Source organism: Pseudophryne corroboree, chromosome 9 (genome assembly GCF_028390025.1).
Source record: "Pseudophryne corroboree isolate aPseCor3 chromosome 9, aPseCor3.hap2, whole genome shotgun sequence".
In the NCBI taxonomy this organism is placed as follows: Eukaryota; Metazoa; Chordata; class Amphibia; order Anura; family Myobatrachidae; genus Pseudophryne; species Pseudophryne corroboree.
The window spans coordinates 320949927-320974981 of NC_086452.1; the positions used below are offsets into that span (position 1 = coordinate 320949927).

At 49.6% G+C, this 25055-nt stretch overlaps 1 protein-coding gene across 2 annotated transcripts in view; it reads right to left on the minus strand.

Annotated features, from left to right (window-relative positions):
- The window catches only part of SUN2 (Sad1 and UNC84 domain containing 2), a 266430-nt gene that overhangs the window by 42185 nt on the left and 199190 nt on the right, over positions 1–25055 (minus strand). For both annotated transcript variants that reach the window (XM_063940485.1, XM_063940484.1), the window contains exon 12: positions 24009–24174. In XM_063940485.1, the coding sequence (XP_063796555.1) occupies positions 24009–24174 (166 nt within the window). The remainder of the gene's footprint in view (positions 1–24008; positions 24175–25055) is intronic.

The following is a 25055-nucleotide window of genomic DNA, read 5'->3' on the forward strand; positions in this document are numbered from 1 at the left end:
ATCACACCTGCAAAAAGACATTTACCTTAGGAAAACTTTTAACAGAAGAACTAGAGGGTAAAAATGGTGGGCGCAGGTCAGTGTTCACAAATGGGTACAGAGTAAAGAATATAACAAATACAAATATCCAATTTTTCTCTTTAATCCTCTTGAGAAATTAGGATTTTGTTACTTACTGATAAATCCCTTTCTCCGATTCCACAGGGGACACTGGAGAGCAGTTACAATGGGGGATATAGTAGGCAGTATCTGGAGCTGGCACTTTAAAACTTTAACAGTGTGGCTAGCTCCTCCCCTACTATGTCCCCCCTCCGAACCAGTCTACCTAAAACTGTGCCCGAGGAGAGCTGGAAGAAACCAACATTAAAATAGAGGAGGTTAGCTAAGCCATGTAAAACAGGATAACACCAAGTAAACCTGGAAAATTCTAACCTTAGAGAATGGTTAACATGAACAAAACAAGCAGTCACTCCGTGACCTGCAAACAGAGAAGTGAAGTAGGAGGAAACAGCGCTGGGTGGGCGTCCAGTGTTCCCTGTGGAATCGGAGAAAGGGATTTATCGGTAAGTACCAAAATCCTAATTTCTCCTTCATCCACTAGGGGACACTGGAGAGCAGTTACAATGGGGACGTCCCAGAGCGCCCACGATGGGAGGGAGAGCGCTGAGAGTCCTGCAAAACCGCCCGGCCAAACTGTGACGCAGAGGCCGCAAAAGTGTCAAACGTGTAAAACTTGACAAACTTATGTCGGCCCGACCAAGTGGCAGCACGACAAAGTAGTCATGGAAAACCCGCAGGCGGCCGCCCATGGGGGTCCCACAGAGCGCGCCGAAATGGAAGACGGAGGCTCTCGAGAAGCCGCCAAATAAGCTTGTCTGATGGTCAGCCGAATCCATCGGGACAACGTCTGCTTGGAAGCCGGCCAACCACGACGGGCTGCATCGTACAGAACAAATAAGGAGTCCGATTTCCGAATAGCCGAAGTCCTATCCACATAGATTCTGAGCGCCCTGACAACATCCAAAGATCTCGTATCCGGTGAATTCGTCGATTTGGCCGGAACCACAAGGCTGATTGATGTGAAAATCTGACACCACCTTCGAGAGAAACGACATGCGAGTACGAAGCTCAGCCCTATCCTCATGAAAAATCAGGTAAGGAGGTCGACAAGAGAGCCCCAAGTTCCGACACCCGCTGGTCGAAGCCAGAGCCAGTAGAAAGACTACCTTCCAGGAGAGATATTTCATCTCCACCGACTCCAGAGGCTCAAATAACAGAGACTGCAGAAAGGAGAGGACCAGGTTGAGGTCCCATGGCGCCGTAGGAAGGCAAAAGGGAGGTTGTATTCGGAGAACCCCCTGAAAGAAGGTCTGAACTTCCGTCAGCAAGGCTAATTTCTTCTGGAAGAAAACCGAAAGAGCAGAGACCTGAACCTTTAGTGAATCCAGTCTTAGCCCTGCCGAGAAACCCGCCTGTAGAAAACTGGCGGGCTAAGTGAAAAACCGAAGGGGGAAACTCTCGTCGTTCACACCAGGCTATATAAGCCTTCCAAATGCGGTAGTAGTGAGACAATGTGACTGACTTCCGAGCTTGGAGCATAGTAGGTATAACCGTACGAGGAATGCCCTTCTTTTTCAAGATGGCCTTCTCAACAGCCACGCCATCAAACGTAGCCTGCGTAAGTCTGGATAAAGATGGGCCCCTGTTGTAGGAGATCATCTCATAGTGGCAGGGGCCAAGGCTCCGCTACTGACAACAGGTGTAGGGCGGAGTACCAAGTCCTGCGTGCCCAATCTGGAGCCACCAGGAGGACCAGCGCATTCTCCCTCCTTATGCGTTGCAGAACCCGAGGGAGTAACGGGAACGGAGGAAAGAGATAAACGAACCGGAAGTTCCAAGGAGCCGTGAGGGCAACTACGGCTGCTGCCGCTGGGTTTTTCATCCGAGAGTAGTAAAAAGGCAGTTGATGGTTCAGGCGGGATGCCATAAGGTCGATCTCTGGTCTCCCCCACCGGTAGACCAGCTGACGAAACACCTGGGGATTGAGTGACCACTCCCACGGGTGCATGTCCTGGCGGCTGAGATAATCGGCTTCCCAATTGTCCACCCCTGGAATGAAGATTGCCGACAAGGCCAGAGCGTTTTCCTCTGCCCAGAGGAGGATGTTGGTGACCTCTCTCATCGCCGCACGGCTGCGAGTGCTGCCCTGACGGTTGATGTACGCCACCACCGTGGCGTTGTCGGACTGAGCTCTGACTGCCCAACCGCGAAGCAGGTGGTGTGCCTGAAGTAGGGCATTGTACACCGCCCGTAACTCGAGAATGTTTATGGGGAGAGTGGACTCGTGAGATGACCAGTGCCCCTGAAACCGATGTTCCCAGGTCACAGCCCCCCATCCTCGCAGGCTGGCGTCTGTAGTGAGGAGAGTCCAATCCCAAACGCCGAACCGCTTTCCTTCCAACAGATGAGTTGAATTGAGCCACCAGAAGAGAGACAACCGTGCTTTTGGAGATAGCGTCAATCGCTGATGAAGAAATAGATGAGACCCCGACCACTGATGGAGGAGGCACAGCTAGAAGGGTCGAGAGTGGAACCATCCATATGGAAGAGCTTCGAACGCTGCTACCATCTTCCCCAGAAGGCGAATACACAGATACACCGACACCCGACTGTGACGAAGGACCAACCTCACCAACATCTGAATAGAGAGGATCTTGCCTGAGGAAGAAAAACTCTCTGACGGACCGTGTCGAGAATCATCCCCAAGAACAGCAACCGTTGCGAGGGGCATAGTTGAGACTTTGGGAAATTCAGGATCCACCTGTGCTGAATCAGAAGGTCCTGGGTTATACAGATATTCTGAAGCAACAGGTCTGCAGAGTGCGACTTCAGCAGCAGATTGTCGAGATAAGGGACAATCGTCACTCCCTGACAGCAGGGCCATCATGACTGCCATGACCTTCGTGAACACTCTGGGAGCAGAAAAGAGACCGAATGGAAGGGCCTGGAACTAGAAATGAGCGTTCTGTATCACGAACCGGAGAAAAGCCTGATGAGGAGGCCAAATGGGAACATGTAAGTATGCATCCTTGATGTCCAAGGACGCCATAAACTCGTTTTGTTCCAACCCCGCAATTAAAGACTGAAGGGACTCCATCTTGAATTTGAATATCCTCAAAAAAGGATTGAGATCCTTTAAGTTCAGAATTGGCCTGACCGAGCCGTCCGGCTTCGGTACGAGAAAAAGGCTAGAGTAATAGCCCTGTTTCCGATGATGTGAGGGAACAGGGATCAGCACCCTTGCGGAAAGAAGCTTCTGGACCACAGCCTGCAAGGTGACCCTCCTGTCATCGGAAACTGGCAAAAGCGTGGTGAAGAAACGCTGAGGCGGCTGGGTCTGAAAATCGAGCTTGTAACCGGAAATGATGAGATCCCTGACCCAAGCGTCTGGGCAGGATTGTACCCAGGCTTCCCTGAAATCCCACAGATGTACTCCCACCCTGTGATCCCCCAGGTGGGAGGGAAGCCTGTCATGCTGTGGGAGTGGTGGAAGACTTAGGCTCTGGCTGGGTTGCTGTGGATCCTCTGCCCCTAACTCTATGGCCACGGGAGATGGAAACTCCGCCCCTGGCCTAGCCTCGAAAACCTGGAAGGGGCACGAAAGGACCGAAAGGAAGGACCCGTATAGGGCCTCCGAGAAGCTGGGGCAGCAGAGGGAAGATAAGTCGACTTACCCCCAGTGGCTTGTGAAATCCAGGCATCCAGATCCTTTCCGAACAGGACCTCTCCCGTAAAGGGCAACGCCTCTGCCGCCCTCTTGGATTCAGCATCTGCCTGCCACTGTCATAGCCAGAGAGCTCTGCGAGCCGAAATAGCCAAAGCGGAAATCCTGGCTGATATAGGGCTGATTCGTGAACATGCTCTGCCAACGGTATCAGCTGATCCGGAGGCAGCATTGAGGACAATTGTTCTGCCCAAGCTTCCATAGCCTTGTTGATCCAATAACCTACCTGCGCCGGGCGATGTAACACTCCCGCCGCCGAGTAAATCGTCTTCAAGGTGGTCTCCAACTTCCTATCTGATGCCTCCTTCAGCGAGGTTGCTCCAGGAACCGTCAGAACCGTCCTCTTGGACAGACGAGACACCGAAGGATCCACAATCGGAGGGGTCTCATAACGTTTCCTGCTATCTGCGGGAAAAGGATAGGAAGACAAAATTTTCTTTGATACCTGAAATTTTGCATCTAGATGTTTCCAAGCTGCCGTCATGAGCGCATCTAGCTCCTTTGAAACTGGAAAGGTCACTGGCAGTTTTTGATTGGTGCCAAACCTTGAAGGACGTAAGGTATCCTGTTCCAACTCTACCTGTAATACTGAGCGAATAGCTGTTATAAGCGCCTAGATACCCTGAGCCGCTGGTTCAGAGTCCTCATAAACCTGATAGTCATCAGTATCCTGTACATCTACCGCCTCCTCCAATAGTAGCATATCATCATCAGAGTCATGTAACACTGAAGCGAACAACCTCTTTTTTGAAACTTGGGGAGGGGAAGTTAAGGACGGGACCTGGGAAGGGAACACTGCCTTAGAGAGCCCTTCAACTGATTTTGCCAGGGACCAAGCCCATGCTGGTTCAGGTTCGGGAATAGGAACAAGCTGTTGGAACCGGGCAGATTCTCTATCTTCCCGAGAAGCCTTCAGTTCCCTAGTTAACAATGACATAACTTCTGTAAGCTGTGTTGTCCAAACAGGAGTGCTCTGAGGCTGTGGTGAGGGCTGAGCAGATGGCTCAGACTCACAATCCTCACATAACAGGGAATTCTCAGAATGTTCCTGAGTGTACTTTGCAGAACATTTCTGACATGTAAAAACCTTTTGTGCTGCCTTCGAACCCTTTCCAGCCATGGCAGCACCTGTGACACACACACACACACACACACACACACACACACACACACACACACACACAGTAATAGGCAGGAGGAGAGGGGGGTAGTAAAGGAGTGCAGCCACACCCGTGTATGCCCTGCACTGTGCAGTGACAGGGGCGTTCAGCAAATTATCGGTGCCTCCCCTTACTGTCCCACCAAACACCTCACTGAAACCGCTCACAGTGCCTGGGATGTAGCAATCAACCTCCACTGAAGTGCTGAGGAAATGGCCACCAGCGCGCAGAGACACCGGGGCAGCCGGGAGCTGAAAGCCCATGTTGGGATTAAGCTCCTACCCCCCCCCCCCCCGTTATGGCGCTTGATTTAAACACGGAGAAACGCCAGCAGTATCTAAGCGGGGGGAGCCCTGTAATCCCCCGCCGGCAATGTGAGCCGCGGCCGGGGGTAATACTTACCTCTGCGGTGCTGCCAGACCTTGTGCTGATGGAGTGGCCCCGACACGCGCCTCACGCAGCGGTGTCCGGACATCTCCAGAGATGATCTCTTCAGCCGGGGAACCATCCCAAGCCGCACGCAGCTGCGATGGGACCCCGCCGGCAGCTCCCACGTTGCAGACTGGCAGAGGCAGAGCTGCCAGTCTGTACATCAAAGAAGAAAGACGAAGAAAAAAAAAATTCTATCAGGAGAAATCCCAAGAGTGACCAGCTCCCTTGGGCACAAAATAAAGACTGGCTTGGAGGGGGGACATAGTAGGGGAGGAGCTAGCCACACTGTAAAAGTTTTAAAGTGCCAGCTCCAGATACTGCCTACTATATCCCCCATTGTAACTGCTCTCCAGTGTCCCCTAGTGGATGAAGGAGAAAATACTGGACCGCAGGGATATTCTAAATCTGCCCTAGTGGCTAGGTATTTTTACAGAGTTCAGATGTGTAGCAGCTTTAGACCAAAACTATTGGATGCAAAATACAGGAATTTGGTACTTACCGATAAATCCCTTTCTCTGAGTCCATAAAGGACGCTGGAGTCTAGTACTATGGGGTATAGATGGGTGATCAGGTGAGCCGGCACTTTAAAACCTTTTAATGTGTGTGAATGGCTCCTCCCCCTCTATACCCCTCCCCAGACCAGTTAAGAAACTGGTCTGGGGAGGGGAAAAAAAGGAGAGAAGCAGTACGACCAACAGAAGAAAGACAACCACAAAGAGAGATCCCCGGAAAACAGGAACCTCAGAAACACACAGAGATAAAGGCAACATGTGTGCGTGTGTGTATAAATAGATATACACAGAGGATTGTCATAAATCGTAGATCACACATGTCTTAGTAGTCACACTTGGGGTTAGAACCCAAGACCTGTTACAGTGAAGGCAGACATCTTACAGATTGGTTATTCTGCAAGCGGAAATAGCTCTTTCAAAAGAAAAAATAAAATGACAGTAAAGCAAAGAAACCTTGCAACCAGGTCCAAAGGACACCCAGCAACCCAGAACCACCGATACCGCCAGTGGTATGACCACACCGCCGGAAGAGTGTCCAGCGTCCCCTATGGACTCAGAGAAAGGGATTTATATCGGTAAGTACAAATATCCTGTTTTCTCTATCATCCAGAGGGGACGCAGGAGTCTAGTACTATGGGGACGTCCCAGAGCCTCCCAAACAGGTGGGAAAACACTGAGAATTCCGGAAACTGCACAGTCAAGCCGAAACTCAAGGCCACAACTGAGAGAACTGTGGGGCATGACAAGAGGAAGTCAGACAACCTAAGATGCAGTATGACGCAGCAACCTATACATAAAACCACCAAGAGAACTGTCAGATATCCTGTCAAAACTGGCCAGGAAAGCTATTGAAACAAAGGTAGAGCAATGATGCTATGCAAAGACAGAAACCACAATCGTGCCCTGAAAGGCATATAGACTGCAGATGCTAGCCAAAAGGATTGCAATACTGCAAGATCAAGAGAACACTGAAGGAGTAACGCAGAACATTGAAGGCTAACAACGCCCCTAGTGAACAGTTGAATGTCCTGCAGTGCTTAGGTTAGATAACACCGACAAGCGAGTCCTTCCTTTAAGAAACGGAGTCAGAGACCTGCCGCCAACAGAACCAAAACGAAAAAAGGGGCCACCACCAAGAGTATGCCCCCTAGGCAACATATGCCTTCCGCCAGGCTAGGAGTGGCCGGACTAAGGGTGGTATGTGTCCACAGACACAGTAGAGTAACCACCTCGGAATGCCATATTCCGGTCCTGGGAAAGTACTCCGGTATGTCTCCTAATTGAGAGACCCAACATGTTGAGACACCGGAGTCCCTTGCATTCCAGCACCACACCTTGAACAGCCAATATGTCAAAAGTAGGTGTCAGAACAAGCCTGAACGCAAAGGCCACATACCAGGGATGCCCTCTGGAAGATCAGCAGATCTGGAGAGCGAGACCTGCAAGGCTGGGTCAAAAACAAATTTAGGATGAAACAGACAGACATTCTGTTAACACTGCATGAGTAAACGGGGAAGGAGCAGAAAAGGCAGTTGACACAGAAGCTAACTAGGTCTCCTTTGTTAAAGTGTCTGTATAGAAAACCCCTTCACTGAAGGTAGGATTTGTCCGCTGCAAGGACTATGGTCAATAAGTCGACCTGTTGATAAAAAAAGGCCAAGGGTGAGGAAAAAGTCAGGAGACCCCTTCCACCCTGCTATATACCAGTTAAGATGGTAGTAAACGTTAGTTGCCTAAGGAAATTAGCTAGAGAACCCGAAGGTACCCTTAACAGGTGCATCTATATAATTTATAGAAGGATATATATAGATGCGTATATATACACATAGACGTATAGTCCATTATCCCTTCCTCCAAAAATACCGGAAAAGCTGCACTTTTACAAAAAAAGAGCTTGTAAACTTAGTTGTTTTTTCTTTTGTGTTTTTGCTTCTTTTTCCTCTTCTAATCTCTAACCTTCTCTTTATATTAGCATTGCCTCAAACAGCGTTTTATCCTTTTTCCACTTAAGTACTTTAATATTATAGAGCTGCTTTACTCTTACAGGCACAGATAAAGATTCCTTTTATCACTGGTTGTCACTAACTACCATGTAAAAGTAGTAAACAGTACGGTGAGAGCATACAAACTCCACACAGCTAGTGCCCTAGTGTGAGTGCTGCAAGGCAGCAATGCCAACTAACACACCATCCGCACTGTTCTTATATATACAGCCATATAGAAGGACTTTTGTTTAGCTTAAACCCCTTCTAGAGTTTAAACCCCTAGACTACAGCAGTAGCTGTTGCCTATATCAGTATATATGCTGTCGAAGTTAGCACTGTCACTCCCAGTGTTAGATCATAATCTACTCAGCGCCTACTCTCTCTGCAGCAATGCTACATTTGGTGCACTGAACGCATAAATTCACTGGTTGGGAGCTTACTTTCTGCAGTGGGTCTTTAAATCTCAGTGTTATTGGATTACACTGAAAACTACCATGCAAAACAGGAAACCTATATATATGTACATATAGACATAGAGAGACACAATCTCTCTTGAGATATATTGGACAAATCAGGGCAAGTATCATAATAACTTCCCCTCTGTTCCAAGTCTGTGTATGAAGTGGCTAGTTATAAAGTGGCAGCTAAAATCATTGGCAGTGTTATACTGGTGTTAAACCGAAGGAAAACAGAAGGCAAACAAACAAACAATAAAACGGAAGGACTGCGGTGCAACCACAAAAATCTGGATTATGTGGCCTTTCTTCACCTCTACCAATAGATCTCCAGGATCAGGCTTACCACCTCTCCGGCAGAGAACATCAAGTCTGCCCCTGGGCCTAACCCTCAAGATGAGCAGGGAACTATGGGGGGAGAGCACCAGGAACAGGCTCAGCGGGGACATACCATTGGTCCTGAGTGTGCTCCCCACATTCTCATACCCACCCGTACTATGGGGGTGATTCAGACCTGATCGTAGATGTGCTAAATTTAGCACATCTACGATCAGCTTCCCTGACATGCGGGGGGACGCCCAGCACAGGGCTAGTCCGCCCCGCATGTCAAGCCCTACCCCGTTGTACAAGTACAAAAGCATCGCACAGCGTCGATGCTTTTGTACTGTAGGAGTAGTTCCCAACCAGCGTAGCTCCTGCGCGCTGGCAGGGAGCTGCTAGTCGTTGCCTGGGTCATCACACAGCCGCCACGGCCCGCCCCCGCCCCCCCAACGGTCCCGGACCGCACCCCCTTAAACGGCAGCCAAATGCCGCCGCCAGCCCCCTCCCGCCAAGTGACCGCCTCTGTCTGTCAATCAGGCAGAGGTGATCGCAGGGCTAAAGACAGCCGTCGGCTGTCTGCCATGCACTGGCGCACAGCAGCGATCAAGTCTGAATTAGCCCCAATGATCTTAGCAAAAATAAGATTTTACTCACCGGTAAATCTATTTCTCGTAGTCCGTAGTGGATGCTGGGACTCCGTAAGGACCATGGGGAATAGCGGCTCCGCAGGAGACTGGGCACAACTAAAGAAAGCTTTAGGACTACCTGGTGTGCACTGGCTCCTCCCTCTATGACCCTCCTCCAGACCTCAGTTAGGATACTGTGCCCGGAAGAGCAGACACAATAAGGAAGGATTTTTGAATCCCGGGTAAGACTCATACCAGCCACACCAATCACACCGTATAACTTGTGATACTATACCCAGTTAACAGTATGAATAATAACTGAGCCTCTCAACAGATGGCTCAACAATAACCCTTTAGTTAAACAATAACTATATACAGGTATTGCAGACAATCCGCACTAGGGACGGGCGCCCAGCATCCACTACGGACTACGAGAAATAGATTTACCGGTGAGTAAAATCTTATTTTCTCTGACGTCCTAAGTGGATGCTGGGACTCCGTAAGGACCATGGGGATTATACCAAAGCTCCCAAACGGGCGGGAGAGTGCAGATGACTCTGCAGCACCGAATGGGCAAACTCTAGGTCCTCCTCAGCCAGGGCGTCAAACTTGTAGAATTTAGCAAATGTGTTTGTCCCCGACCAAGTAGCTGCTCGGCAAAGTTGTAAAGCCGAGACCCCTCGGGCAGCCGCCCAAGAAGAGCCCACCTTCCTCGTGGTATGGGCTTTCACTGATTTAGGATGCGGCAGTCCAGCCGCAGAATGTGCAAGCTGAATCGTACTACAGATCCAGCGAGCAATAGTCTGCTTTGAAGCAGGAGCACCCAGCTTGTTGGGTGCATACAGGATAAATAGCGAGTCAGTGTTCCTGACACTAGCCGTCCTGGAAACATAAATTTTCAGGGCCCTGACTACGTCCAACAACTTGGAAGCCTCCAAGTCTTTCGTAGCCGCAGGCACCACGATAGGTTGGTTCAAATGAAAGGCTGATACCACCTTAGGGAGAAACTGGGGACGAGTCCTCAATTCTGCCCTATCCATATGGAAAATCAGATAAGGGCTTTTACATGACAAAGCCGCCAATTCTGACACACGCCTGGCCGAAGCCAAGGCCAACAGCATGACCACTTTCCACGTGAGATATTTCAATTCCACGGTTTTAAGAGGCTCAAACCAATGTGACTTTAGGAAATCCAACACCACGTTGAGATCCCAAGGTGCCACTGGAGGCACAAAAGGGGGCTGAATATGCAGCACTCCCTTAACAAAAGTCTGAACTTCAGGTAGTGAAGCCAGTTCTCTCTGAAAGAAAATCGATAGAGCCGAAATCTGGACCTTAATGGAACCCAATTTTAGGCCCATAGTCACCCCTGACTGTAGGAAGTGCAGAAAACGGCCCAGCTGAAATTCCTCCGTTGGGGCCTTCCTGGCCTCACACCACGCAACATATTTTCACCAAATGCGGTGATAATGGTTTGCGGTCACTTCTTTCCTAGCTTTAATCAGCGTAGGAATGACTTCCTCCGGAATGCCCTTTTCCTTCAGGATCCGGTGTTCAACCGCCATGCCGTCAAACGCAGCCACGGTAAGTCTTGGAACAGACAGGGCCCCTGCTGCAGCAGGTCCTGTCTGAGCGGCAGAGGCCATGGGTCCTCTGAGATCATTTCTTGAAGTTCCGGGTACCAAGCTCTTCTTGGCCAATCCGGAACAATGAGTATAGTTCTTACTCCTCTTCTCCTTATTATCCTCAGTACCTTGGGTATGAGAGGAAGAGGAGGGAACACATAAACCGACCGGTACACCCACGGTGTCACTAGAGCGTCCACAGTTATCGCCTGAGGGTCTCTTGACCTGGCACAATATCTTTCTAGCTTTTTGTTTAGGCGGGACGCCATCATGTCCACCTGTGGCCTTTCCCAACTGTTTACAATCAGTTGGAAGACTTCTGGATGAAGTCCCCACTCTCCCGGGTGGAGGTCGTGCCTGCTGAGGAAGTCTGCTTCCCAGTTGTCCACTCCCGGAATGAACACTGCTGACAGTGCCAACACATGATTTTCTGCCCATCGGAGAATCCTTGTGGCTTCTGCCATCGCCGTCCTCCTTCTTGTGCCGCCCTGTCGGTTTACATGGGCGACTGCCGTGATGTTGTCTGACTGGATCAGTACCGGCTGGTTTTGAAGCAGGGGTTTTGCCTGACTTAGGGCATTGTAAATGGCCCTCAGTTCCAGAATATTTATGTGTAGGGAAGTCTCCTGTCTCGACCATAGTCCTTGGAAGTTTCTTCCCTGAGTGACTGCCCCCCAGCCTCGAAGGCTGGCATCCGTGGTCACCAGGACCCAGTCCTGTATGCCGAATCTGCGGCCCTCTTGAAGATGAGCACTTTGCAGCCACCACAGCAGAGACACCCTGGTCCTTGGAGACAGGGTTATCAGCCGATGCATCTGAAGATGCGATCCAGACCACTTGTCCAACAGGTCCCACTGAAAAGTCCTTGCATGGAACCTGCCGAATGGAATTGCTTCATAGGAAGCTACCATTTTTCCCAGGACTCGCGTGCAGTGATGCACCGACACCTGTTTTGGTTTCAGGAGGCCTCTGACTAGAGATGACAGCTCCTTGGCTTTCTCCTCCGGGAGAAACACTTTTTTCTGTTCTGTGTCCAGAACCATCCCCAGGAACAGTAGACGTGTCGTAGGGACCAGCTGTGACTTTGGAATATTTAGAATCCAACCGTGCTGTTGTAGCACCTCCCGAGATAGTGCTACCCCGACCAACAACTGCTCCCTGGACCTCGCCTTTATCAGGAGATCGTCCAAGTATGGGATAATTAAAACTCCCTTTTTTCGAAGGAGTATCATCATTTCGGCCATTACCTTGGTAAATACCCTCGGTGCCGTGGACAGACCAAACGGCAACGCCTGGAATTGGTAATGACAATCCTGTACCACAAATCTGAGGTACTCCTGGTGAGGATGGTAAATGGGGACATGCAGGTAAGCATCCTTGATGTCCAGTTATACCATGTAATCCCCCTCGTCCAGGCTTGAAATAACCGCCCTGAGCGATTCCATCTTGAACTTGAATTTTTTTATATAAGTGTTCAAGAATTTCAAATTTAAAATGGGTCTCACCGAACAGTCCGGTTTCGGTACCACAAACATTGTGGAATAGTAACCCCGTCCTTGTTGAAGGAGGGGCACCTTGACTATCACCTGCTGGGAATACAGCTTGTGAATTGCCTCTAGCACTGCCTCCCTGCCTGAGGGAGTTGTTGGCAAGGCAGATTTGAGGCAACGGCAGGGGGGAGACGTCTTGAATTCCAGCTTGTACCACTGAGATACCACTTGAAGGATCCAGGGATCCACCCGTGAGCAAGCCCACTGATTGCTGAAGTTTTTGAGACGGGCCCCCACCGTACCTGGCTCCGCCTGTGGAGCCCCAGCGTCATGCGGTGGACTTGGAGGAAGCGGGGGGAGGACTTTTGCTCCTGGGAACTGGCTGTATGCTGCAGCTTTTTCCCTCTACCTCTGCCTCTGGGTAGAAAGGACGCGCCTTTAACCCGCTTGCCTTTCTGGGGCCGAAAGGACTGTACCTGATAATACGGTGCTTTCTTTGGCTGTGAGGGAACATGGGGTAAAAATGCTGACTTCCCAGCTGTGGCTGTGGAAACGAGGTCCGAGAGACCATCCCCAAACAACTCCTCACCTTTATAAGGCAAAACTTCCATGTGCCTTTTAGAATCTGCATCACCTGTCCACTGCCGAGTCCATAATCCTCTCCTGGCAGAAATGGACATTGCACTTATTTTAGATGCCAGCCGGCAAATATCCCTCTGTGCATCTCTCATGTATAAGACTGCGTCTTTTATATGCTCTGCGGTTAGCAATATAGTGTCCCTGTCTAGGGTATCAATATTTTCTGACAGGGAATCTGACCACGCAGCTGCAGCACTGCACATCCATGCTGAAGCAATAGCCGGTCTCAATATAATGCCTGAGTGTGTATACACAGACTTCAGGATAGCCTCCTGCTTCCTATCAGCAGGCTCCTTTAGGGCGGCCGTATCCGGAGATGGTAGTGCCACCTTCTTTGACAGGCGTGTGAGCGCTTTATCCACCCTAGGGGATGTTTCCCAACGTGACCTATCCTCTGGCGGGAAAGGGTACGCCATTAGTAACCTTTTAGAAATTACCAGTTTCTTATCGGGGGAAGCCCACGCTTCTTCACACACTTCATTAAATTCCTCAGATGGGGGAAAAACCACTGGTAGTTTTTTCTCCCCAAACATAATACCCTTTTTTGTGGTACCTGGGGTAACATCAGAAATGTGCAACACATTTTTCATTGCCTCAATCATGTAACGTGTGGCCCTATTGGAAGTTACATTAGTCTCATCGTCGTCGACACTGGATTCAGTATCCGTGTCGACATCTGTGTCTGCCATCTGAGGTAGCGGGCGTTTTAGAGCCCCTGATGGCTTTTGAGACAGTTGGGCAGGCACGAGCTGAGAAGCCGGCTGTCCTACATCTGCTATGTCGTCAAACCTTTTATGTAAGGAGTTGACACTTTCACGTAATTCCTTCCACAAGTCCATCCACTCAGGTGTCGGCCCCGCAGGGGGTGACATCACATTTATCGGCAACTGCTCCGCCTCCACATAAGCCTCCTCATCAAACATGTCGACACAGCCGTACCGACACACCGCACACACACAGGGAATGCTCTGACTGAGGACAGGACCCCACAAAGCCCTTTGGGGAGACAGAGAGAGAGTATGCCAGCACACACCAGAGCGCTATATAACACAGGGATTAACACTGTAACTGAGTGATTTTCCCAATAGCTGCTTGTATACACAATATTGCGCCTAAATTTAGTGCCCCCCCTCTCTTTTTTACCCTATGTAGTCTGGAAACTGCAGGGGAGAGCCTGGGAGCGATCCTTCCAGCGGAGCTGTGAGGGAAAATGGCGCCAGTGTGCTGAGGGAGATAGCCCCGCCCCTTTTCCGGCGGACTTCTCCCGCTTTTTTGTAGGTATATCTGGCAGGGGATTTTACACATATATAGTCTCTATGACTATATTATGTGTAGTTTTGCCAGCCAAGGTACTTAATATTGCAGCCCAGGGCGCCCCCCCCCAGCGCCCTGCACCCATCAGTGACCGGAGTGTGAGGTGTGCATGGGAAGCAATGGCGCACAGCTGCAGTGCTGTGCGCTACCTTGATGAAGACCGAAGTCTTCTGCCGCCGATTTCCAGGACTGTCTTCTTGCTTCTGGCTCTGTAAGGGGGACGGCGGCGCGGCTCCGGGACCGGACGATCGAGGTCGGGCCCTGTGTTCGATCCCTCTGGAGCTAATGGTGTCCAGTAGCCTAGAAGCCCAAGCTAGCTGCAAGCAGGTAGGTTCGCTTCTCTCCCCTTAGTCCCTCGTAGCAGTGAGTCTGTTGCCAGCAGATCTCACTGAAAATAAAAAACCTAAAATAAACTTTCTTTTTCTAGAAGCTCAGGAGAGCCCCTAGTGTGCATCCAGCTCAGCCGGGCACAAGATTCTAACTGAGGTCTGGAGGAGGGTCATAGAGGGAGGAGCCAGTGCACACCAGGTAGTCCTAAAGCTTTCTTTAGTTGTGCCCAGTCTCCTGCGGAGCCGCTATTCCCCATGGTCCTTACGGAGTCCCAGCATCCACTTAGGACGTCAGAGAAATAATGTTATCCCAATTTTCCTTCTGCCACTGGTTACCTGCAAATGTTTTTCCCCCCATTTGGTTTTGTTTTTCTTCCACCCCACTGTGTGCTTTTCCTGTAATGTTTACCTCCACTGATTGCACACCCTGCCATTGCGCCCTACATACAGGGTACATCATACTACTATATAAGTACCAGTTTTCCTATATATGCACTGGGCTCTTGGATGGCTCACCTCCCACAGTGTAACCTTCGAAGTGCGCACAACATGGCTGCCTCATCTGGTACGCTTATGGATAGGATGAAAAATACATAGACCTGGTGGTTTTGTTGGAACCCTACTATGAACTTTAGGGCTCTGCAATCACCCCTATTTTGTGTCATCTCTTCTAGGGGTAGACTGTTGTGAGGCTGCCGGACCTGGTACCTTGTGAGGGTGGAATACACAACCCTTGGAAGTTATTACCCAAAATGCCTACACCAATCATGCATTATGCTTTCCGTGTGCTTAAGATTTTCTTTCAGGTCTGTGTTGCTTATCTATTGCTGTATTACTTAGATCCTCTGTATTATGCGCATTGTTTTTGATGTCTGTAAAGCACCTTGAGTCCTGTTGGAAAAAAAGCGCTATATAAATAAAATTATTATTATTATTATTATTATTATTATTATATTCCATGTAATGGTCACCAGCGTTAATTTGGGGATTTCGACTGTCAGTATATTCCCCTACCCCCCCTCCCGCAGCGAATGGCACCCTTCAGCTAGAGGCGGACGGAGCTCATGTAATGGGGACAGGTTGTCTGCCGCACCCGGCTAACCGCTGTGCCTATCTGAGCGATCGGCTGCGGGCTCCGGCGCTGTTACTGCTGATGTCTCTGAGATGGCCACCGTCATCCCTGCTCCGTTGTGGCTCCTTACCAGCCGCCCTAGTATACAACAGCGGCTTGTCCAAGCGGAGTGCGACAAAGAGACCTGTCGCATCCGTTCTCGTTTAACCTGCCAGTGCTACCACCGCTCACTGTCAAACGCTGCTGGGGCCATGTTTTGTCAGCAAGCCCCCTTTTGTGTAGTGCCTCAGCCATGAGCTGCGCTGATGCGTGGGCCATAAAAGCTGGATTACCAGTCCTCTTCTGATATAGTAGCAGTGTGCGGCTAAGACCTTTACATACCACAAAGCCTTCAGAAACGGTAGGTTTTCCCGCCGCTGCGGAGGGGAAACAGAGCACATAGCAGTGCCTATTCTCCTCTGCGTATATGTGTAATAGCCGCCAGCTGACACGGGAAACCTTCCTAGCGGGGTCCCGGGCTATACATACCCAGCTTCATTTCTCTTACGTCCTAGAGGATGCTGGGGACTTCGTAAGGACCATGGGGATAGACGGGCTCCGCAGCAGACATGGGCACTTTAAGAAAGAACTTTAGGTATGGGTGTGCACTGGCTCCTCCCTCTATGCCCCTCCTCCAGACCCCAGTTTACTACTGTGCCCAGAGGAGACTGGGTGCATTACAGGGAGCTCTCCTGAGTTTCCTGAAAGAAAGTATATTTGTTAGGTTTTTTATTTTCAGGGAGCCTGCTGGCAACAGACTCCCTGCATCGAGGGACTGAGGAGAGAGAAACAGACCTGCTTTAATGTTAGGCTCTGTTTCTTAGGCTACTGGACACCATTAGCTCCAGAGGGATCGGTACGCAGGTCTCACCCTCGCCGTCCGGCCCAGAGCCGCGCCGCCGTCCTCCTCGCAGAGCCAGAAGATAGAAGCCGGGTGAGTATGAAAAGAAAGAAGACTTCAGAGGCGGCAGAAGACTTCAGATCTTCACTGAGGTAACGCACAGCAGTAAAGCTGTGCGCCATTGCTCCTACACAGCACACACAAACGGCAGTCACTGTAAGGGTGCAGGGCGCAGGGGGGGGCGCCCTGGGCAGCAATAAAACCTCTTTTTCTGGCAAATGTGTATATATTCAGCTGGGCACTGTATATATAAAGAGCCCCAGCCAGGTTTTTCAATATTTGAGCGGGACAGAAGCCTGCAGCCGAGGGGGCGGGGCTTCTTCCTCAGCACTCACCAGCGCCATTTTCTCCACAGCACAGCGCTGAGAGTAAGCTCCCCGGACTCTCCCCTACTTATCCATGGTGAAAGAGGGTTTTAAAGAAAGGGGGAGGGGCACATAATTGGCGCAATATACAGATTACAGCGCTATCTGGGTAAACATATTGTGTGTTTTTTCCTGGGTCATTGGCGCTGGGTGTGTGCTGGCATACTCTCTCTCTGTCTCTCCAAAGGGCCTTGTGGGGGAACTGTCTTCAGATAAGAGGATTCCCTGTGTGTGTGGTATGTCGGTACGCGTGTGTCGACATGTCTGAGGTAGAAGGCTCTCCTAGGGAGGAGGTGGAGCAAATGAATGTGGTGTCTCCGTCGACAACGCCGACACCTGACTGGATGAATATGTGGAATGTTTTAAGTGCTAATGTGAATTTATTGCACAAAAGATTAGACAAAGCTGAGGCTAGGGAACAGCCAGGGAGTCAACCCATGTCTGCCCCTATGTCGCACGGACATTCGGGGTCTCAAAAGCGCCCACTATCCCAAATAGTAGACACTGATACCGACACGGATTCTGACTCCAGTGTCGACTACGATGATGCAAAGTTGCAGCCAAAATTGGCTAAATGTATTCGATATATGATTATTGCAATAAAAGATGTTTTGCATATCACAGAGGAACCCCCTGTCCCTGACACGAGGGTACACATGTATAAGGTAAAGAAACCTGAGGTAACCTTTCCCCCTTCTCATGAGCTGAACGAGTTGTGTGAAAAAGCGTGGGAATCTCCAGACAAAAAACTGCAGATTCCCAAAAGGATTCTTATGGCGTATCCTTTCCCGGCAAAGGACAGGATACGGTGGGAATCCTCCCCTAGGGTGGACAAAGCGTTGACACGCTTATCCAAAAAGGTAGCGCTGCCATCCCAAGATACGGCTACCCTAAGGGATCCTGCGGATCGCAAGCAGGAGGTTATTTTGAAGTCCATTTACACACATTCTGGTACTTTACTCAGACCAGCTATTGCGTCGGCTTGGGTTTGTAGCGCTCTAGCAGCGTGGACAGATACCCGGAGATTGAGACCCTGGATAAGGATACCATCTTATTGACCCTAGGACATATAAAAGATGCAGTCATATATGAGAGATGCTCAAAGAGACATTGGTTTACTGGGTTCTAGAGTCAACGCTATGTCGATTTCTGCTAGACGAGTCCTATGGACCCGGCAATGGACAGGTGATGCCGACTCAAAACGGCATGTGGAGGTTTAACCTTACAAGGGTGAGGAATTGTTTGGAGAACGTCTCTCGGACCTGGTCTCCACAGCTACAGCTGGTAAATCCAATTTTTTGTCTTATAGTCCCTCACAGCCTAAGAAAGCGCCACATTATCAAATGCAGTCCTTTCGGTCACAGAGAAACAAGAAAGTACGAGGTGCGTCCTTTCTTGCCAGAGGTAAGGGCAGAGGGAAGAAGCTGCACAACACAGCTAGTTCCCAGAGGGATGCGGTCAAGATGCCGCCGGCCGGAATCCCGGCGGTCGAAATACCGACGCCGGAATCCCGACCGCCACAATCCCGACATATTCTCCCTCCGTGGGTGTCCACGACACTCATAGAGGGAGAATATAATAGTGTGCCGAGCGTAGCGAGGCACCGTGCCCGCAGCGTGGCGAGCAAGGCGAGCCCGCAAGGGGCTGCGTTCCACTCGCCACCCCTGTCGGGATTGTGTGGTCTGGATTCCGGCGTCGGTATTTCGACCGCCGGGATTCCAGCCGGCGGCATTTAGTACTGATCCCTTCCCAGGAACAGAAGTCCTCCCCGGCCTCTACAAAATCCACCGCATGACGCTGGGGCTCCGCTAAGGGAGTCCGCCCCAGTGGGGGCACGTCTTCGACTTTTCAGCCACATCTGGGTTCACTCACAGGTGGATCCCTGGGCAATAGAAATTGTTTCTCAGGGTTACAAACTAGAATTCGAAGAGGTGCCTCCTCGCCGGTTTTTCAAATCAGCCCTGCCGGCTTCTCCCCCAGAAAGGGAGTTAGTGTTAAATGCAATTCACAAATTGTATCTTCAACAGGTGGTGGTCAAGGTTCCCCTACTTCAACAAGGGAGGGGATATTACTCAACCCTGTTTGTAGTCCCGAAACCGGACGGTTCGGTCAGACCCATTTTAAATTTAAAATCCCTGAACCTATACTTGAAAAGGTTCAAGTTCAAAATGGAATCGCTCAGAGCGGTCATCGCCAGCCTGGAAGGGGGGGATTTTATGGTATCCCTGGACATAAAGGATGCATACCTTCATGTTCCCATATATCCACCTCATCAGGCGTACCTGAGATTTGCGGTACAGGATTGTCATTACCAATTTCAGACGTTGCCGTTTGGGCTTTCCACGGCCCCGAGGATTTTCACCAAGGTAATGGCGGAAATGATGGCGCTCCTGCGCAAGCGGGGTGTCACAATTATCCCGTACTTGGACGATCTCCTCATAAAAGCGAGATCAAGAGAGCAGTTGCTGAGCAGCGTGTCACTTTCACTGAAAGTGTTACAGCAACACGGCTGGATTCTCAATATCTCGAAGTCGCAGTTGGTTCCTACGACTCGTCTGACCTTCTTGGGCATGATTCTGGATACGGACCAGAAAAGGGTTTATCTTCCGATAGAAAAGGCTCAGGAACTCATGACCCTGGTCAGGAACCTATTGAAGCCAAAACAGGTGTCAGTGCATCACTGCACTCGAGTCCTGGGAAAGATGGTGGCATCGTACGAGGCCATTCCCTTCGGCAGGTTCCATGCGAGGACCTACTGGACACGTGGTCCGGGTCACATGTACAGATTCATCAGTTGATCGCCCTGTCCCCCAGGGCCAGGGTATCTCTCCTGTGGTGGCTACAGAGTGCTCACCTTCTAAAGGGCCGCAGGTTCGGCATTCAGGACTGGGTGACCACGGACGCGAGCCTACGAGGTTGGGGAGCAGTCACACAGGGAAGAAACTTCCAAGGACTTTGGACAAGTCAAGAGACTTGTCTTTACATCAACGTCCTGGAGCCGAGAGCCATATACAGCGCCCTTCGTCAAGCGGAGACCTTACTTCGCGACCTACCAGTTCTGATTCAGTCAGACAACATCACCGCAGTGGCTCATGTAAACCGCCAAGGCGGCACAAGGAGCAGAGTGGCAATGGCGGAAGCCACCAGGATTCTTCGCAGGGCGGAAAATCATGTAAGCGCACTGTCAGCAGTGTTCATTTCGGGAGTGGACAACTGGGAAGCTGACTTCCTCAGCAGGCACGACCTGCATCCAGGAGAGTAGGGACTTCATCGGGAAGTCTTCGCACAGATTGCAAGTCAGAGGGGACTGCCCCAGATAGACATGATGGCGTCCCGCCTCAACAAAAAGCTACAGAGGTATTGCGCCAGGTCAAGAGACCCTCAGGCGGTAGCGGTGGACGCCCTAGTGACGCCGTGGGTGTTCCAGTCGGTTTATGTATTTCCTCCTCTTCCTCTCATCCCAAAAGGTGTTGAGAATAATAAGAAAAAGGAGGAGTACAGACAATTCTCATTGTTCCAGATTGGCCGCGAAGGGCATGGTATCCGGATCTGCAGGAGATGCTCACAGAAGATCCGTGGCCTCTTCCTCTAAGGCAGGACCTGTTGCAACAGGGGCCCTGTCTGTTCCAAGACTTACCGCGGCTGCGTTTGACAGCATGGCGGTTGAACGCCAGATCCTAGCGGAAAAGGGCATTCCGGATGAGGTCATTCCTACTCTGATAAAGGCTAGGAAGGACGTGACAGCTAAACATTATCACCGTATATGGCGAAAGTATGTTTCTTGGTGTGAGGCCAGGAATTCTCCTACGGAAGAATTCCATCTGGGCCGTTTCCTTCACTTCCTACAAACTGGAGTGAATTTGGGCCTAAAATTAGGCTCCATTAAGGTTCAGATTTCGGCCTTATTCATTTTCTTTCTGAAGGAATTAGCTTCTCTCCCAGAAGTTCAGACTTTTGTGAAGGGAGTGCTGCATATTCAGCCTCCTTTTGTACCTCCAGTGGCGCCTTGGGACCTTAATGTGGTGTTGAGTTTCCTTAAGTCGCACTGGTTTGAACCACTTAAAACGGTGGAGTTAAAATATCTCACTTGGAAGGTGGTCATGTTGTTAGCCTTGGCTTCGGCTAGGCGAGTGTCGGAATTGGCGGCTTTGTCTCATAAAAGCCCCTATCTGGTTTTCCATATGGATAGAGCGGAATTGTGGACCCGTCCTCAATTTTTGCCTAAGGTGGTGTCATCTTTTCATATGAACCAACCTATTGTGGTGCCTGTGGCTACGCGAGACTTGGAGGATTCCGAGTTCCTTGATGTGGTCAGGGCTTTGAAAATTTACGTGGCCAGAATGGCTAGAGTCAGAAAAACAGAAGCACTGTTTGTCCTGTATGCAGCCAACAAGGTTGGCGCTCCTGCTTCAAAGCAGACTACTGCTCGCTGGATCTGTAACACGATTCAGCAGGCTCATTTTACGGCTGGATTGCCGTTACCAAAATCAGTAAAGGCCCATTCCACTAGGAAGGTGGGCTCTTCTTGGGCGGCTGCCCGAGGGGTCTCAGCACCACAGCTGTGCCGAGCTGCTACTTGGTCGGATTCAAACACCTTTGCAAAATTCTATAAGTTTGATACCCTGGCTGAGGAGGACCTCCTGTTTGCTCGATCGGTGCTGCAGAGTCAACCGCACTCTCCCACCCGTTTGGGAGCTTTGGTATAATCCCCATGGTCCTTACGGAGTCCCCAGCATCCTCTAGGACATAAGAGAAAATAAGATTTTAAACCTACCGGTAAATCTTTTTCTCGTAGTCCGTAGAGGATGCTGGGCGCCCGTCCCAAGTGCGGAATACTTCTGCAAGACTTGTATATAGTTTTGCTTACTAAAGGGTTATGTTATAGTTTCATCGGTCTCGGACTGATGCTATGTTGTTTTCATACTGTTGACTGGTTAGTATATCACAAGTTATACGGTGTGAACGGTGTGGCTGATATGAATCTTGCCCTTGGATTAACAAAAATCCTTTCCTCGTACTGTCCGTCTCCTCTGGGCACAGTTTCTCGGACTGGGGTCTGGAGGAGGGGCATAGAGGGAGGAGCCAGTGCACACCCATACCTAAAGTTCTTTCTTAAAGTGCCCATTTCTCCTGCGGAGCCTGTCTATCCCCATGGTCCTTACGGAGTCCCCAGCATCCTCTACGGACTACGAGAAAAAGATTTACCGGTAGGTTTAAAATCTTATTTTTTCAGCCATGCTGCCGGTGGCGGCAGGCTGCTTGGGGCTACCTGTGGACCTGAGACACCAAGGGACTTATGTCTCTGCAGCCGAGGACTCGGGTTCCAAACCCCGCAGGGTATGACCGAGCCCCCCCCGGCAGCTCCCCCCGTAGCTGTCTGGCAGGGGCAAAGTGCCAGACTGTTGTAGAGTTTAAAAGTGAAAAATAATAATTAAATAAGAAAATAAAGATATATCTCTGGAGCTCCAGAGGAAGTGACTGGCTCTCCCGGGCACATTTCTAAAACTGGTCTGAGGTGGGGTATAGAGGAGGAGGAGTCAGTCACACACATTAAAAGATTTTAAAGTGCTGGATCACTTGATCACCCATCTATACCCCATAGTACTAGACTCCAGCGTCCCCTATGGATGATAGAGAAATATCGGTCTTTAGAAAATGTAGTTATAGAATGTACTGATGACTATGTGGCTGACTAACATAGCTGCTCAGCTAGGATTGGTGTGCAGAAACAGCATGGAAGCACACATGAACTCTGCAGCAAAGTGCACCAGCGCACAGGGAAACAGAACTGCGTCTGGTGGCGATTCCTGACACAGTAACCCTGCAAATAAAATACTGATGTCATGGGACAGCATTGACGCTGCCCCCTTGGCCTTGTGCCCTGGGTGATGGCACTGCTTGCACATACAATACCTAGTTATAGCCCAGGCTAAGGGATAAAGTGACCATTGGCTGAGCACACTGAAATGCATGGAGTCATCTGCTAAAACCTCAGTAAATGAAGAGAAGAGGAGGGAACAGATATTTTTGCCCACATCTTGGGGAAGTGTAAAGAGCTGTGTGAGCTTGGAAATAGACTGAGACAGATTTAGCCTATGCTGGTTATGCCTAATGCATGTGCAACAGCCAACGGTCAGCCTTGCCTACTGGGCATAAGACATCTATGCTACACTGTCCACTTGGGCATATTTATACATTTTTGTGGTGTGTCCCCGATATTAAAGATTTCTTATTACCGCAATTCACCCAAATAAGGATTATTTATTCGCAGGAAAATATTATTCCTAATGAAAGTTTTAAATTGCTATAGTTCAGAGCCCCAAAAAGGAGGACAGAGAGATGTACATTAGAATGATAATTATGAGAAAAGTAGACACAGAAGTCATCTACTGATTAGATAATTCTTCACACTGCAGTCATTTTGGAAGCACAAGCGAGTTGATCACATGAGTTTATCAGTGCATGTGAAGCCAGAATAAATTACTTAAAGAAAGTAAAAAACAAGAAAATACGTTTTCATCACAAATCAATCATACTAAGCGGTGAATTCAAGTAGTTGCAGTAATTTACAGTGTGCTAATAGAAGCAGCTGGGCTATTCAATTAGTCCCGAAGGCAGCCTGCAGGCCCGAAAAGAAATCTGCATTACACAGCCTGTTTTCAGGTGCCGTGGCTGTGCTATCTCATAGGTCTGGTAATTTATCACGGATTCTAAGGGTTAATGCCCATTAACCCTGGTAATTTACGGGTTGCGAAAAAGGGACTCTAACTGCATAACCCCAAGTGTTAAAACCTGTGGCTACCACCCTTTTTCATCCACTGTAAAGTACTTTAATGACAGTAATGGATATGTGGAGAACTCATACAGTAGAATTTGTGCAGCTCAAGTTGTAAGTGCATAAAGTCTAGATCACATAACACCTCTAGAAAGGAACCTGGAAGAAAAAAAAGTATACTCACTTCATTCTTTGCTTCTTTTATTTGTCCAGGAATAGTCTCCATTTCCTGGGAAACTTCAGCCTGGGTCTGTCTCACAGCCTCCAAATCCTGCTGGAGGCCCATGAGCTTTACCTCCAGCCTCCCCACATCCTGAATGAAGTTCTCTCTCAAATTCTCCTGAGGAGGACTGCACAGAAAACACATTGTAAATACTGATTATACCAACATAGGGGTAAATTTACTAAGGTGGGAGATTTTTAGAACTGGTGATGTTGCCCATGGCAACCAATCAGATTATATTTAACATTTATCTAGCTGCTTCTAGCAGATAATAGATATAATCTGATTGGTTGCTATGGGCAACATCACCAGTTCTAAAAATCTCCCACCATAGTAAATTTACCCCATAGTATCAGGCAGTTTCCTTTAACTTATTTATGATCCATAAAGGGGATGCACTCGATATTCCGGCTAAGCATACCAGCACCGGGATACTGACAACTATTTTCTCTCTTGGGGTGTCCACGACAGCCCTAGAGGGAGAATAAATAGCATAGCGAGGGGCTCTTTTGCACTCGCCCTACTGCCGGCATTCACTGCGGGCGCACTAGGCACAGGGCTTCAGACTGCGATTGCTGCCGTTGAAGCGATCGAACCTGAATTAGGCCCATTGTGTATTATACTGGATAACAACACTCAAATCGAATCCGGTCTCATAATATGCTTGATGTAAATCCTCATTGAAACGAGTATCTTCCAGTGCTACTTAAACACTGGTTAGACCACCTGTATTAATAATCACCTTGTCTTAACTGGAACGTCTGATTACATAGGTTGGTGCCACAAGTATGATATATCCCTACTATAAGATATGGGGATAATATAGCTGCTTACGCGATGCAGACTGTCAGTATATCGACAGCGGCATTCCGTCTGCCCGTATTCCGGCAGCGAGGCAACAAGTCCCCTTGCGGGCTTGCTGTGCGTTGGGCCCGGTGGCTTTGGGCCACTCAGTTGGTGGCGTGGACCCACAATCCGAGTGGGAATTAAGGGCTGGTGTCATAATTT